General features: G+C 43.3%; 1 protein-coding gene across 3 annotated transcripts in view; it reads right to left on the bottom strand.

Annotated features, from left to right (window-relative positions):
* Positions 1–983: 983 nt before the first annotated feature.
* Positions 984–15,802, bottom strand: part of GNE (glucosamine (UDP-N-acetyl)-2-epimerase/N-acetylmannosamine kinase) — a 54,714-nt gene continuing 39,895 nt past the window's right edge. For all 3 annotated transcript variants that reach the window (XM_039234785.1, XM_039234786.1, XM_039234787.1), the window contains exons 8-12: positions 15,542–15,671; positions 14,971–15,192; positions 12,950–13,132; positions 4,376–4,492; positions 984–3,143 (exon numbers count right to left, since the gene is read on the bottom strand). In XM_039234785.1, the coding sequence (XP_039090716.1) occupies positions 2,908–3,143; positions 4,376–4,492; positions 12,950–13,132; positions 14,971–15,192; positions 15,542–15,671 (888 nt within the window). In that variant the 3' untranslated portion in view covers positions 984–2,907. The remainder of the gene's footprint in view (positions 3,144–4,375; positions 4,493–12,949; positions 13,133–14,970; positions 15,193–15,541; positions 15,672–15,802) is intronic.

Raw genomic sequence — 15,802 nt, 5'->3', positions numbered from 1 at the left:
CTCCACCAGGAGTAGATTCGATTCTGTCTCAAGAAACCACTTTCTTTGCTCATCCATAGGGGCAACTCCTCACCCATTAAAGTTTTATCATGAGACTATAGCAATTCAGTCACATCTTCAGGCTCCACTTCTAATTCTAGTTACCTTGGTATTTCCACCACATCTGCACTCACTTCCTCCACTGCAGTCTTGAACTCCTCAAAGTCATCCACTAGGGTTGAAATCAGCTTCTTCCAAACTCCTGTTAATGTTGATACTTTGGCTCTTCCCATAAATCACAAATGTTCTTAATGGTGCCAGGAATGGTGAATCCCTTCCAGAAGGTTTTCACTTAACTTTGCCTAGATCCATCAAAGGAATCACTATGTATAGCGCTATATCATCTCATATGGTGCAGTTTATGCCCCCAAACACAACAGTGACACAACAACAAATACAATGATGAAGAAGTTTGAAATACTGTGATCATTATCAAGTAGTGACAGAGACACAAAGTGAGCAAATGTTGGAAAAATGGTGCCAATAGATTGTGTGACACAGGGTGCCACAATCCTTCAATTTGTAAAAAAAAAAAAAAAACAAAAAACAAAAAAACACCCCACATTATCTATGAAGCGCAGTAAAATGAGGTATGCCTGTACCATACCATATATTTCAAAGCTGCTACAAGAGTGGATCTTAAAAGTTCTCATTACAAGAAAAAAAAGTTCTGTATATACGGTGATGGCTGTTAACTACACATGCTGTGGTGATCATCTGCAATACATAAGATTATTATATAGCAGTCCTCCCTATTATCAAAGATTTATTTATTTTTTTTTTTGGTTAAGAAATCTGTATTCGATGACTTAAGTTACATGATCTTCAAAAAGTAAGCAGTGCAACATTATACATTTCTTCTGGAAAGGGATTTTAGCTAGACAGTTAACTAAGAAAACAAAATGCAAAAATGTTAGGATTTCCACAAAAGAAATTTATTTTTTCTTTAGAATTCAGCTCAGAACAGTAACATACAAATATTTACATTAAAATAAATAAATGTGATTATTTAACAGTATGTAATAATTACGTTGCAATATATTAATTAGCCTTCCCATGAATTTAATAAAAACTAAGATTTGGTTTTAGATTTAGTACCATCCTTCCAACTATTTGGTATGAGGCCTGGCAGCAGCGCCACCATCTGGTGTAGACAGCAGTTACAGATTTCGCCAAGGAACAACTGGTGTCCCTTCACAGGACACATCTTGCCCCAGACACTGACGCCAAGCGGACAGGCTTCATTCCTAGGAATCACTGGAAGTTTTCAACAATAACCAGGACCTGGAGATTATTTCAGGGCTGGTGGAGTCTTGGAATCAGCTAACCTATCTATTCACATTAACCCACCAGGAAGGAAGTAGTTCAAATGCAATACTGATTTTTTCACACTTTATTTTGTATGCTAACACTGAAACAATAGAAACCTTCTGGTTTTCCTAAAATAAGAATCTGAAAAACATGCATATGCTTTCTTAGAGCATCTGAAAGTAACCACAAAAACCTGTCACTACACCAAATACTGTACTGGCAAAATGTCCACAGCAGACAGGAATATTTGATTAAATGTATCATTGAGGGACAGCATCAAAAACTCAGTCATCTGCTAATGAGACAGTCTTATTAAAGCTGTTGCTAGTCTGAAGTAAATTAAGGTATAGTTACCCTCTGCAAGCTTTTTATTTGAGAGGCTGTGCAGTTTTGCAGAAAAGCACAGATGGACCTGGGGACCAAGTCCCGTTTCTGAGACTCACCCGCCACACAGCTTTAGGCGCCATCACTAAACGCACCAAGGCTTAATTTGCGGTTCTATAAAGTGGAAATAAAAACACCTACCTCCCAGGTTGTGAGAATTTAATAACGTATATGGAGCACCTAGTTCAGAACCTGGCACACAGCAGGCACTTAATAAATGGTGGGCATGAGTATTTCTTCCAGGTTGAAACTGATAGCAAGAACCCTGGCCTTTGTATCTTGACACCAATGAAAGCACAGGATCTTACTTCGCCAGAATCCAGATTCACAGGTACGGGAGCTACAAACGCTGCCTTAGGAGATGCTCCAGGGTCATACTCAACATTAGCACGAATCGGAGGGAGAGGTATCTGTCGGTAGCAAAGATCCTTAGGGGATAGTTTTACTCTCCTTTCAGAGACTGTTAAGTCCCAGTGGCTTCTCAGCTGTCCTTAAGAAGTTAAGGACAAAGGTCACTTAAGGCCACTGTAATTGAGATCCCTAAAGTTGCTCAAGACTCTCCGAGAGCAGTAACAAAGAACATCTTTAAGCAAATAACACTTGGGGGTGACATGTATGTCCAAGTCTTGATTGCGGTGGCGGTATCACAGGTATATACATATGTCAAAGCTTATCAAATCGTACACATTAAAAAATACCTCAGTAAAGCTGTTTTGGAAGAAAGTTTACTTTAGCCATTCAAGGTGAGATTTCCTTCTGTTTCCTGACAGGATCCCTTTCTGCAATGTGAGTTTAGGGTCAGAGGAGGAAGGATTAATAATTTAAACTCCAATATCAAGTTCCCATCTCAAGCAAGGCCTGCAAGTCTACGTGGTATGGTATGTCCGGTGAGCAGAGTCCTAAGGCTTCCTTGTCTACTGTCACAGCTCCTTTGGCACAGAGAATTGTGACTGGTACTTACAGGGTTTGAGTTGAAATTACCCCAGAAAGAGCAGCATCTACAAAAACGGACTGGGAAAGGTGACTTTGGAAGAGGAGACTAAAAAGCAAAAATTTAACTGCTGAAGTCACCTGCTAAATACCCAATTTGCTTTTTAAGAAATGCTCATCTAAAAGACCACCTGATTCCATGAAGAAGCTCTGAGTCTCGGTCCACGTCCCCTCCTGGGAGACCTAGCAGATCCTGCGAGTTGTGTAGTCCAAAACCATGCTGGCGGCACCGAGCAGGGCGGGGTCCACCAAATCCGAAACTACCACGTCCACATCCTGAACCGAGGACAAGGCTTGTTGGCGGATGACATCTTTGACGATGTGGATGTAGTGACTGGCTAGGACTCCAGAGAGGATCACAAGAGAAGGGTTGATGGTGTGGAGGATGTTCACAACCCCAAGACCCAAAGCCGTTCCAGCTACAAGAAAACAAAAATGAAAGTAAGTCTCAAGGAGAGGCCAAATCAGAAACGCCAGAGGACAGTGGAAAAGAGTCAGCCCAGGACATTCAGTACATTCACACTACGCAACAGAAAGTGGTACTTTTAAAGCTGTTTGTGATTTATTCTTTTTTTTTTAAAGTTTGTCAATTATTTTTTAATGTATATTTTGGGGGGGTGGCGAGAGAGGGGTACACAGAATCCAAAGCAGGCTTGTGCCGACAGCAGAGAGCCCAACGTGGGGCTCGAACTCATGAACTATGAGATCATGGCGTAAGGTGAAGTTCGCCACTTAACTGACTGAGCCACCCAGGTGTCCCTATTTATCTGAGAGAGAAAGTGCACGTATGAGTGGAGGAGGGGCAGAGAGAGAGCAAAGAGAGAGAATCCAAAGCAGGCTCCAGTGGCTCTCACTGCCAGTGCCAATGCATGGCTCCAACTCACAAACAGTGAGATCATGACCCGAGCCCAATAAAGAGTCAGATGCTTAACCACCTAAGCCACGTAGGCGCTCCTCATGATTTATTCTTAATATGAGGAAATACTGTTATGCTTTGAAATATAAAAAAAAACTAGATATGGTAATACGACACCATATGCTCTCAACTGTGTTTTAAAAAAAAAAAAGCCAGAGAACAGTGGAAGGAAATGCTAATAGCTGACTATCTCTGAAGAGTAAACCTTGAAGGGATACTTTTTGGTTTTTAATTTTTTTTAATGTTTATTTTTGTAAGAGAGAGAGAGAGCACACATGCATGCTCAAGAGTTGGGGAGGGACAGAAAGAGAGGGAGACACAGAATCTGAAGCAGGGTCCAGGCTCTGAGCTAGCAGTATAGAGCCTGAAACGGGGCTCAAACTCAAGAACAGGGAGATCATGACCTAAGCTGAAGTCAGACGCTCAGCCAACTGAGCCACCAAGGTGCCCCCAAAGGGCTACTTTTTCTTACTCTCCTGTATTTCTCTAGATTTCCTACAAAATGAACAAGCAGTTTATTCATAGTTGTAAAACAAAACAAAAAACCTGTTTAATAAAGGCAATGCTGCCAAATACCTCGAATGCCATTTCCTTTTTCTCCCTCAGAAAGCGGGAAAATACAGCCTTGAACACACATTCCAGAGCACTGGTCCCCAGGGGAGCTGGGTATGTGTCGGAGCCCTGGGTGGTCGGAGGGCCCCGTGAGGGCGCAGCTGCCCAGAGTCACATGCTCACCTGTTCTCAGGATGTTCTGGGCCTTCACGTTGCCGAGTTTTGCAGCTTGGATGAGATGGACTGCACCCACGGCCTCGTCTTTCGGCACGGACATCCCTTCCACCAAGAGCAGGTCTTCTGTTAGAGCAGAGGCGGGAAGCACCAGTCATTACTGAGCTGTGGCAGGGCCAACCTTTCAGGTTTGCCTGTGGGCAGCAAGCCCCCAAGTGGCAAGACGTGTTTTCTTTTCACAATTTGCAAAGCTTTTTATCATTCACAAATGTCCACATACACCGTCCAGAGGCCGCTGCCCTCTTGCTGTCCTGGTTGCGTATCATCCAGAATTTCCCTGACTGGAAAATCCGCAACTCCAACCGCGGCCTCCTATCCAGCCCTCTAGTTTCTTTACTTTTCACCTCCACGTGAAACTAAGTCCTTAAAGTGTTTTTCCCCCAGATTACCAGACCCTACTGTATCCATCCCCTTCCTTTATCCACCCCAGATGCAGCTGCCATTACTGCGAGTGTCCCACATCCCACAGCAGGGCCTGGAGGACTGACGCTGACAAGGGTTCTAGCTTGCTGGCTCGGCCACTACCAGCTGCACAACCCTGTCCACGACACACCACCTGTGGACCCTTCTTTTCCCTATAAAACATGGGGAACACCACATACCCCAGCAGAATTACGTGAGGGACTAAATGAGATGACAGATATAAAGTACTTAGTTAAGTGCTGGCCGGAGTCACTGCTCACTAGACATGTCCATTATCTACCGCCCAGGTCTTTCCTGCCCCTCACTCTGCCTGTCATCAACCCAGGTCAATCACCTCCTCGTCTGCTGTCACACCTGGGTCCTGACGAGAGAAAATCCCGGCCATGCAGGCTGCCACCCAGACCCCATCCAGGGGGCTCCTCACACCTGCCTCCGCCAGCGCTCTCCCGTTCTCTCTCATGGCTCTTCTCAGCTGCCACCCCACCCCCACCACAGGATTCCTGTACTGCTGGCCTCCCTGCTAAAGGACGCCGACAGGAAGGAACTCCCTCGCTTTTCTGCCCCCACCTATAAACACGTCTGAACTTGCACACCTTCACTCCTGATTCCCCTCTCTAGGGCCCTCTACCCAGGCCTTGCATCTCATCTCCTCCCCCCTCGCCAGGGGCCTTACAGGGGACTCAACTGCCCTTTGCCTCGTGCGTTCTTAACCCTCGCTTCCATTCCCACGGTCTGCTTTCCACTGGCAGGTGCTCAGAATTTCCCTGTCCTCAAAGCACTTCTTCCCTCTCAGTGTTGCCAGGCTCCTGCTCCTGTGATTTGAATGTGCTCTTTCTTAAGACCTGCATTTGCCCCCACGGGAAGCAAAACTGTTTCTTGGGGGCAAAACAACAACAACAACAACAACAACGAAAAATCTTATAAGCTTATTCTTCTTATACAAATTGTACATAAATACAAACAGATAAGCAGATCTGTGGTATTAAAATAAAAGTGGGGGGGGGGGAGAATTAAGAAAAGTCTGAACAGGCTCCTAAGGGGGACTGATGAGAAAAATGAGGTTGAAAAATAGTTTTCAGGGCTTCAAATGATGTCCTCATGGCCAAAACCAATGACCTTTTCTGATTTTCTCTCACTCAAAAGCAGCACTTGACATCCCCAACTATTCCCTCCCTGCAACACTCTCTCTTTTAGCTTCTGTGACTTTACCCTTTCTTGATTTTCCTTTCTGCCCACTAAACACTGTTTTTGCAAAGTTCCACCCCAGACTCTTGCCTCACTCCAATCTCATTCAGAGGTTTAACTGCCACCTCAGCACTGATGATTCCCAAATCCCCACCTCTAGTCCAGTCATCTCTCCTGAGCACCAGATTCCTGTAGCCAGCCACTGCCTACACATCTCCACCTTTTGTCCCACAAGCAAACAGCCATCATCTTCTGCCACAACCTGTTCTTCCTTTCATATTCCCAACTCCCAGCTGTTGGACAGAAAACCAGAAGTCACTCTAGAACTGTACTATTTAAAGCCATTCCACCTGGAGGGATTAAGATGGCAGAGGAGTAGGGTGACTCTAAGCTTGCCTCCTTCCCCAAACTGCTAGATAAATACCAAATCCTTCTGAACACCCAAGAAATGGACCAGAAGTCTTAGAGGACAAAACAGCACATCTACAAACAAAAAAAACCAACCTGTGCAAGGTAGGAACTATGGAGGGTTGAGTTGTGGGAGAAAAGAACTGCTGGCACTGTGAAAGGGAGGGATCCTTGATCAGGGGGAGGGGAGGTAAGGGTGAAGAAAAAAAATAAAAAGACTGAAAACACATGTAGGAGACTACACAAAAAAACTGTTCCCCAAAACCAATGACGGGGGAAAAGGAGAGGGTGGAGCGCAGGGTCTGAAGTTTTAGAGAACTTCAGAACCTGGAGTTCTCCCTGTGGTCTGAGGATCCCCTGGAGTGCATTTGGTAGAGGTGACATGGCCTCTCCACGGGCAAAAGACCTGGCGGGTGCAACAGAGCTGCCCCATTCACCAGTATAGGAACAAAGATGCGGGCTGAGGGCAGCAAACCCTGGAGCTGGCTGTGTGTTGCAATTTACCATAAACTGAGCCACTGCCACCGCACAATCACGCAACTGTTGCCTGGGACAAGCCGGCACCAGCCACAGTGCAGCAAGATGCTCCCCCCAGAGGATTCAATGCGATCCGAGCCACAGGGGTCTCTGAAGTGTGGGGTTTGAAACACAGCATCTGAGATGAAACCCAGGAAGGTGGCATCATCTGACAGGTGGACAGCTCAGACACAGGGTGAAGGTGGTGAGCTGACAAAAGGTGGGGACACAGGAGGGTGATTGACTGCATGTCTGTAAGGGCATGAACTTCCTTCTCTGGAGACTACAGAGTGTGGTGAAGCCATTTTCATCCCTAGCCCACCAGCACTGATCAACCTCAGTGAGCCAAACAGCTCCACCAAATGGAGAATGGAGCCACCAAGTGGTGAACAGAGCCAATACACCAAGCCCTTCCCCTCTTGCACCCTCCAGGCACATCTCCAGTAGAGCAAGCTGGCCTGAGAATCAGAGCAGGAGACCCCTCCACCAGAAGACAAGCACAAACCTCTTCCATGCACTAGGTCTATGGATCATAGAATGCTGCAAAAGTTCAGCTCTAGGGGGAAATAGGACCTAGCTTCCCTTGAGTTTTGTTTGTTTGCTCTGTTTCTATATTTGTTTTTATGTTTGGTTTTTTTCTGGGATACAAAAAGCAAATTTTTTAATTTTTTTAATTGTATTTTATTTTTTTAATTAAAAAAACTTTTTTGACCTTTTGTTAATCTTTTTTTTCTATCAAGCTTCCCTTAACAAGCAGACTAAAATAACACTAAGGTTCAGCTTCCTTTATTATCTTCAAATTTTTACTTTATTATTTTTTCCCTCCAAAATGACAAGATGGATGACTTCACCCCAAAAGAAAGAACAGGAAGAAATGACAGCCAGGGACTTAATCAATACAGATATAAGAAAGTTATGTGAACTAGAATTTAAAACAATTAAAAGGATTCTAGCTGGATTTGACAAAAGCACAGAAGGTGTAGAGAATCTCTTACTGCTGATAAAAGCTAAAACCTAGTCAGACTGAAATTTAAAATGCTATAACCAAACTGCAAACCTGAATGGATGTCACAACAGTGAGGATGGATGAATCAGAGGAATGAATCAGTGACACAGAAGATAAAATTATCAAAAATAATGAAGCTGAAGAGGGAAACAGAAATAATGAATCATGAAGGTAGACTTAGGTAACTCAGCAACTTACTAAAATGGAATAACATTCATATCATAGGAGTCCCAGAAAATAGAGAGAAAAAAGGGCAGAAGGTTTATGTGAGCAAATTACAGTGGAAAACTTTCCTAATCTGGGGAAGCATGCAGACATCAAAATCCAAGAAGCATAGAGAACTCTCATTAAATTCAATAAAAGCTGGCCATTGCCAAGGGATATCAAAGTCACATTCACATAATACACAGACAAGGAAAGAGTCCTGAAAGCACCAAAGGAAAAAAGTCCTTAACCTACAAGAAAGACAGATTAGGTTCACAGCAGATCTGCCCAGAGAAACTTGGAAGGCCAGAAGGGAATAGCATGATATAGTCAACATGCTGAGTGGGAAAATATGCAGCCAAAAATACTTTATCCATCAAAGCTGTCATTCAGAAAGGAGCAGAGATAAAGAGTTTCCCAGACAAAAAACTAAAGGAGTTTGTGACCACTAAACCATCCCTTCAAGAAATATTAAGGGGGACTCTTGACGGGGGGCGGGGGGGGGGCGGTGCGCGCAGAGACCTAAAGCAATGAAGACTGGAAAGGAACAGAGAACATCATCAGAAACACCAACTTTACAGGGAACACAATGGCAGTATACTCCTATCTTTCAATAATCACCCTGACTGTAAATGGACTAAATGCTCCAATCAAAAGATTGAGGTATCACCATCAACAGATGAATGGATCAAGAAGATGTGGTTTATCTATACCATGGAATACTACATGGCAATGAGAAACAATGAAATCTGGCCATGTGTAGCAACATGGATGGACCTTGAGGGGGTTATGCTGAGCGAACTAAGTCAGGCAGAGAAGGACAGATATCACATGTTTGCACGTATAGGAGGATTAGGAGGAACTTGATGGAGGAACAAGGGGGAGAAGAAGGGGGGAAATGGTGGGGGAAAGGGAGAGAGGCAAACCATGAGAGACTCTTGAATGCTGACAAAAACTGAGGACTGATGGATGTGGGGGGGAGGGGGGGATGGGCATGGAGGAGGACACTTGTGGGGATGAGCACTGAGTGTTATGTGGAAACTAATTTGACAATAAACTATTTGTAAAAAAAAAAAAAAAAAAAAAAAAGATTGTATCAGAATGGATACCAAAACACAAAAAGGCAAAACCAAGATTCATCTATATGCTGCCTATAGGAGACTCATTTTATTTTATTTTCTTAACGTTTTTATTTATTTTTTGAGAGACATAGAAAAACAGAGCCTGAGCAGAGGAGGGGCTGAGAGAGACAGGGAGACACAGAATCCAAAGCAGGCTCTAGGCTCTAAGCTGTCAGTACAGAGCCTAATGTGGGGCTCAAACTCACAAACCACAAGATCATGACCTGAGCTGAAGTCAGCTGCTTAACTGAATGAACCACCCAGGCACCCCAGGAGACTCATTTTAGACCTAAAGACATCAGCAGATTGAAAGTGAGGGGATGGAGAACCATCTATCATGTTCATGGAAACCAAAAGAAAGCTTGAGCAGCCATACTTCTATGACAAACTAGATTCTAAACTAAAGACTGTAACAAGAGATGAAGGTCATTTATATCATAATTAAGGGGTCTACCCATCAGTCAGTTCTAAATTGTAAATATTTACGCCAACTTGAAACACCCAAATATATAAATCAATTACTAACAGATATGACACTCATCGATGATAATACAATAATAGTAGGTAACTTTAACACCCCACTTAGGCCAATGGACAGATCACCTAAGCAGAAAAATCAACAAGGAAACAATGGCTTTGAATGACACACTGGACTAGATGAACCAACACATATATCCAGAACATTTGATCCTAAAGCAGCAGAATATACATTATTTAAGAGTACGCATGGAATATTCTCCAGAAGATACTGGATATCAAGAATCAAGAAAGGTCTCAAATATACATCCTAACCGTATACCTAAGAGGGCTAGAAAAGGGGAAACAAAGCCTAAAGCCAGCAGAACAAGACAAATAGTAAAGACTAGAGCAGAAATAAATGATATAGAAACAAAGAAATAACAACCAAAAAAAGTAGAACAGATCAACAAAACTAAGAGTTGGCTCTTTGAAAGAATAAAATTGATAACCAGACTTATCAAAAAGAAAAAAAACACCCAAATAAAATCACAAATGAAAGGGGAGAGATCACTACCAACACCTCAGAAATACAATTATAAGAGACTATTATGAAAGATTATATGCCAACAAAGTGGGCAATCATAAAGAAATGGACAAATTCCTAGAAACATACAAACTACCAAAACTGAAACAGGAATAGAAAATTTGAACAGACCCATAATTAGCAAAGAAATTGAAACAGTAATCAAAAATCTCCCAACAACCAAAAGTCCAGGGCCAGATGGCTTCCCAGGGAAACTCTACCACATCTTGAAAGAAGAGTTAATACCAGGGTGCCTGGATGGCTCAGTAGGTTAAGCGTCCAACTCTTGATTTTGGCTCAGGTCATGATCTCACGGTGTGCGGGATTGAGCTCTCCATCAGGCTCCATGCTGACAGCACAGAGCCTGCTTGGGATTCTCTCTCTTCCCCTCTCTCTGCTCCTCCCCAGCTTATGCATGCACGCTGTCTCAAAATAAATAAACTTTAAAAAAAAAAAAAGAAGTGTTAATACCTATTCTTCTCAAGCTATTCCCAAAATCAGAAATGGAAGGAAAACTTCCAAACTAATCCTGAGGCCAGCATTACCTTGATTCCAAAACCAAAGACCCCAATAAAAAGGAGAATTACAGGCCAATATCCCTGATGAACATGGATGCAAAGATTCTCAACAAGATACTAGCAAACTGAATACAACACTACATTAAAAGAATTATTTACCACGATCAAATGGGATTTATTCTTGGGCTGCAGGACTGGTTCAGTATGCACAAATCAATCAACATGATATACCACATCGATAAAAGAAAGGATAAGAACTGTATGATCCTCTCAATAGACACAGAAAAAGTATTTGACGAAATACAGCATTCATTCTTGATAAAAACCCTCAACAAAGTAGGGATTGATGGAACATACCTCAACATCATAAAGGGCATATATGAAAGACCCACAGCTAATTAATCATCCTCAATGGGGAAAACCTGAGAGCCTTTCTCCTTGAGGAAAAAGACAAGGACGCGGACTCTCACCATCACTATTTAACATAACACTGGAAGTCTTAACCTCAGCAATGAGACAATAGAAAGAAATAAAAGGCATCCGAATCAGCAAGGAAGAAGCGCAACTTCCACTATTTGCAGATGACATGATACTCTATGTAGAAAACCCAAAAGACTCCACCAAAAAATTGCTAGAATACATGAACCGAGCAAAGCTGCAGGATATAAAATCAACGTACAGAAATTGGCTGCATTTCTATAGACCAATAATGAACCAGCAGAAAAAGAAATCAAGGAATCGATCCCACTTGCAATTGCCATAAAACCATAAAATACCTAGGAATAAACCTAACCAAAGGGGTAAAAGATCTGTACTCTGAAAACTATAGAACACTTAAGAAAGAAATTGAAGAGGACATAAAGAAATGGAAAAGCATTCCATGCTCATGGATTGGAAGAACACAAACATTATTAAAATGTCTATATTACCCAAAGCAATCTACACATTTAACCCAATCCCCATCAAAATACCACCAGCATTTTTCACAGAGCTAGAACAAATAATCCTAAAATTCCTAATAGCCAAATCAATCCTGAAAAAGAAAAACTGGAGACACCACGATTCTGGATTTCAAGCTACATTACAAAGCTGTAGTCATCCAGACAGATGGTACTGGCATGAAAACAGACACAGATCAATGGAACAGAATAGAAAAACCAGAAATGGACCCACAACTATAGGGTCAACTACTCTTCAACAAAGCAGGAAAGAATATCCAATGGAAAAAAAAGACATTAAACTCTACTCCTAAAACCAATACTGTACTGTATGTTAACTAACTAGAATTAAAATAAAATTTTGAAAAAGAAAGCCACCTTTATTTTTCTATTTTCTCCCAGAAAACAAAAAGTGACAGTTTAGTGAAGTCTACAATTCAGATCTGACCATGCTTTTCCCCTAAAAGTTCTCAGTGGCTCCTCTGTTAGCTGCTGGTCCTGGCCTCCCCCTTGCTATGCTCTACCCTACCTTGCCCTTTATGTACCCACACCCGTTTCCCAGGCTTGGAAGTGTCCCTGGCTCATCCCAACTTGCCCTGCTAAGTCTACTTACCCTCTCTCAACCTCTACACAGCACCCTTACACCCCCTTCCCCAGATGAAGAGGGCAGGGAGGGAATGCTGGTGTCTTTCTATGCATCTACATTCCCTGGCCATCATTCTCAGTGCCCTTGACACTATATGATAATGATATTAAATGATTCCTCTTGGATCAGGCTAGAAACCATCCTGACTTTTATTAACATGTCCAGAAATAGCTTTAACTCAAATATACTTCTCAGAATTCACAACTGTAGTAAGTTAATCCATTTACTTCTTCATTAAAATGTGTATTAAGTACCCACCCTGTGCTAGGGGACGAGGAAACAAAAATTAAATCCTCCCTGCTCTCCTGGAGCTTAAAACCCTGTCCATCTGCAACTGGAGAGGAAAGTATTAGTATGGGTCAAGACTAAGGGTACCTGGGAGTTTTGGTATGAGGAATTCCAGGAGGTGAGAAGGGCAAAAGTTCTGGCTTCAGTGTTCAGCTCTTTCTGGAATATGTACTTTGAAATACTTGTCTACCATTTAGCTATTTAATCCCTCAGGAGAAAGAAACCAACCATCATGTAGCTTTTTTGCTTCCCTCTGCAAGGCCATTCCAGAGGCATATGCTTCAATACACCCGTGACTGCCACAGGAACAATCGGGCCCATCCAGAGACACGACAAGGTGGCCAAGTTCTGCAGCACAGAAGGAGCTTCCATGGATCAATTCGTGCTGATGGATGATGCCACCGCCAATTCCTACAGCAAGAGACAACAGTCACCAAGGTGGCTCTTCACCTGAAACAGAAAGCTGTGATATGGCAGTGCCTCATGTATTTAGCAGAGCTTTGGAATGTGAGGTTCTTTATGATGCCCCGTTTCCTAAGTAGCTGAAACTTACTAAGTATTCACACTACCTGGAAGCATTTTGGAGGAAAATCTATCTAGCAGATCCTCTGATGCCCTCCCTGTGTTGCATCTACTTGGTTCACTGTGATTTCAACCACAGCGGTGGGGAACAGATCCATGCAGCCTCACACTCACCGTGTGAGGACAGTATACCACCTCAAGCTCACACTGCCTGTTCTCCTTACCAAGGCCATTTCCAACACTAAGGATAGAGCCTAATGGTCCATGTGAGCACAGGGCATCCTCAACCAAGCAGTTAAGAGCCAGCAGATTCCAGTGGACAATTCTGGATGGTATTCCACAGGCTTCTTGGGAGTTCTAGTAGATTTCAGGCCCCGCTGCCCTCAAGGCAACCTGGATAAGAGCTTTCCACCTACTCTGTTCTACTCTTCTCATTTCTTTACTCCTGCTTCTCAGGATCACCTCCAACTTAAAATACTCGCACCTAAGTCCTCCATTTCCAAAATGGATCACACCACCTTTCACACACCACTCTCTTTCTTAAACTGAGAATAGGAAATATGATTTTGCCTCTTCTTAATGCCACCATGTCTAAAGATCTATGATTCAATAATTATGACTATCAATGACTCTCTTATCACCAAGGTTAGGAGTTAATAATGAGGAAAGCCTGAGAAGACTCTGCTTTTTAGAGCTGTCCTGCCATCAGTTACTTCATGTGGCACCGTCTCTTCAACTCCACCCCTCTAATTTGCAAATTATCTGCTCTGAACTAGGAAATGCTATCCAAGCTTGCTAAAACTGTGTCTGCAACTAAGAGAAGAAGGGCCTGAGCTTCAAGAGGAGGCAGTGCAATGCAGAGTTAAGAGCACACAAGTTTTGAAGTTACACATATATGGGATCAAATGATGGCCCAACCACTTACTAGCTCAGTCTGTTTCTTCATTCCAAAAACAAATTAGGACATCAGCACAAATGGCAAAGTAGGCAACTCCAAAAGCCCACCCCTCCACTAAAGCAATGAATAAACTGGCAAAAACTCTCAGAACCAATTTTTTTGGAACTCCGGAAACTAATCACAGGTTTTGTAACAACCACAGGAATACTTACTCAAGAAAAAAAGCAGCTGAATCTTAAGAAGAGTCCCTTCTGTTATTTTCCGGTCCCACCACCCACTCCCTGGTTTGGTGGCCTTGAACCAGCCCACATCCTGCACAGAGATGGTAGTCCTGGAGGGAGCAGGACGACCTTTACCCTCAAAAACCTGTGCTTGCTTGTTCTGGCCTACTTGGCAGCTACCAGAGGACCAGCTCAGGGCGTGCCTTGGTCTCACTGACCGCAGAACCCCCCTAGAGCTGAGGGGGCACTCAGGCGGGCTTTGTCAAAAACATTTATAGGCAGAATAGATTTATTAGTCTCTGCTGCCTAGGGCGATAGCTGACAGCTGAGGCAAATAATATACTAACCATAAAGACTGGGAGGAAAAGCTGGGAATGAGAAACTGGGAAGTAAGAGCTTCGAACAGCTCTGACAAGCTCCTAGCAATCTGAGGTCCACATGCATACCCAGGGCAGGGCACGTGACCAGGAAAGATTGAGAAGGCCCTAAGCTCTCCTGTGGGGCTCACCCCCTGACTCTACTCACGCAGGAAGTGAACATTAAAGCAGACTTTATGAGCTGCCTGGCTGGTGCTGAAGGCACCCAAAACACATTCTAGCTCCTCTTACCTGTGCCTGTGATAAGTGTCACGAAGTTTTCCAGGCCCTTTCCTTGGCCAAATTTCCTTTCTGCCAGGGCAGCACAATTGCCATCATTGTCCACCCACACGGGCAGATGTAAGGTGTCAGAGAGGGGGGTCCTGAGGTCCACAGAGTTCCATTCTTGAATCAGTTTAGTTGAATGCAGCACAATTCCTTCCCGAGGATTTACACGGCCACCCGTGGAAATACCTGAGCTCCATCACGCACACACGGAAAATAATTCTCATAAGCAATCTTAGAAAAGTGTGCCAACTTCCTGGGTTTCAAACATAAATTATTTCACCCAAGATTTCCTAAGACAAGTATTACCAAAGACTGCAAGGAAATGTCAGGCAATTCTGTGCTAAATCTGTAGCTCCCCACCAATGTACCCATAATGATTACTGGGGTTCCAGGAAGTCCTCATGCCTGGGGCTCACAGACAGGCTCTGGAGCCATCTGTACACAGGGCAGTGACTTGATGGTCAGTCATGCACCAGAACTCAGTAAACTCTATACCAAAATGAACATTTCTTGAACATGTAATTCACAATCTCACCTACTCCCAAAATTCTGCAGTTCAGTTTTACAGCTTCTGCTGCAGCTTCAACACACATCTGTAGGATTAAATTAATCCTCTCTTCATAGGTTTTAGGATTGAACTGAGTATACTTCTTGACAATTTCACCCTAAAAGAAAAAAGCAAGCCCCATCTCATTGATCTAAGCTAAGAAGCATCCCGTGAGTCTTCTGACCTTTTTCACGATAAATCAGACTGAGCTACAGGACAGAGAGTACTGGAGACTGAGAGAACTGCCTG

Source organism: Hyaena hyaena, unplaced genomic scaffold (genome assembly GCF_003009895.1).
Source record: "Hyaena hyaena isolate Hyena2069 unplaced genomic scaffold, ASM300989v1 scaffold_93, whole genome shotgun sequence".
In the NCBI taxonomy this organism is placed as follows: Eukaryota; Metazoa; Chordata; class Mammalia; order Carnivora; family Hyaenidae; genus Hyaena; species Hyaena hyaena.
This window is presented reverse-complemented; position numbering and strand designations above follow the sequence as displayed.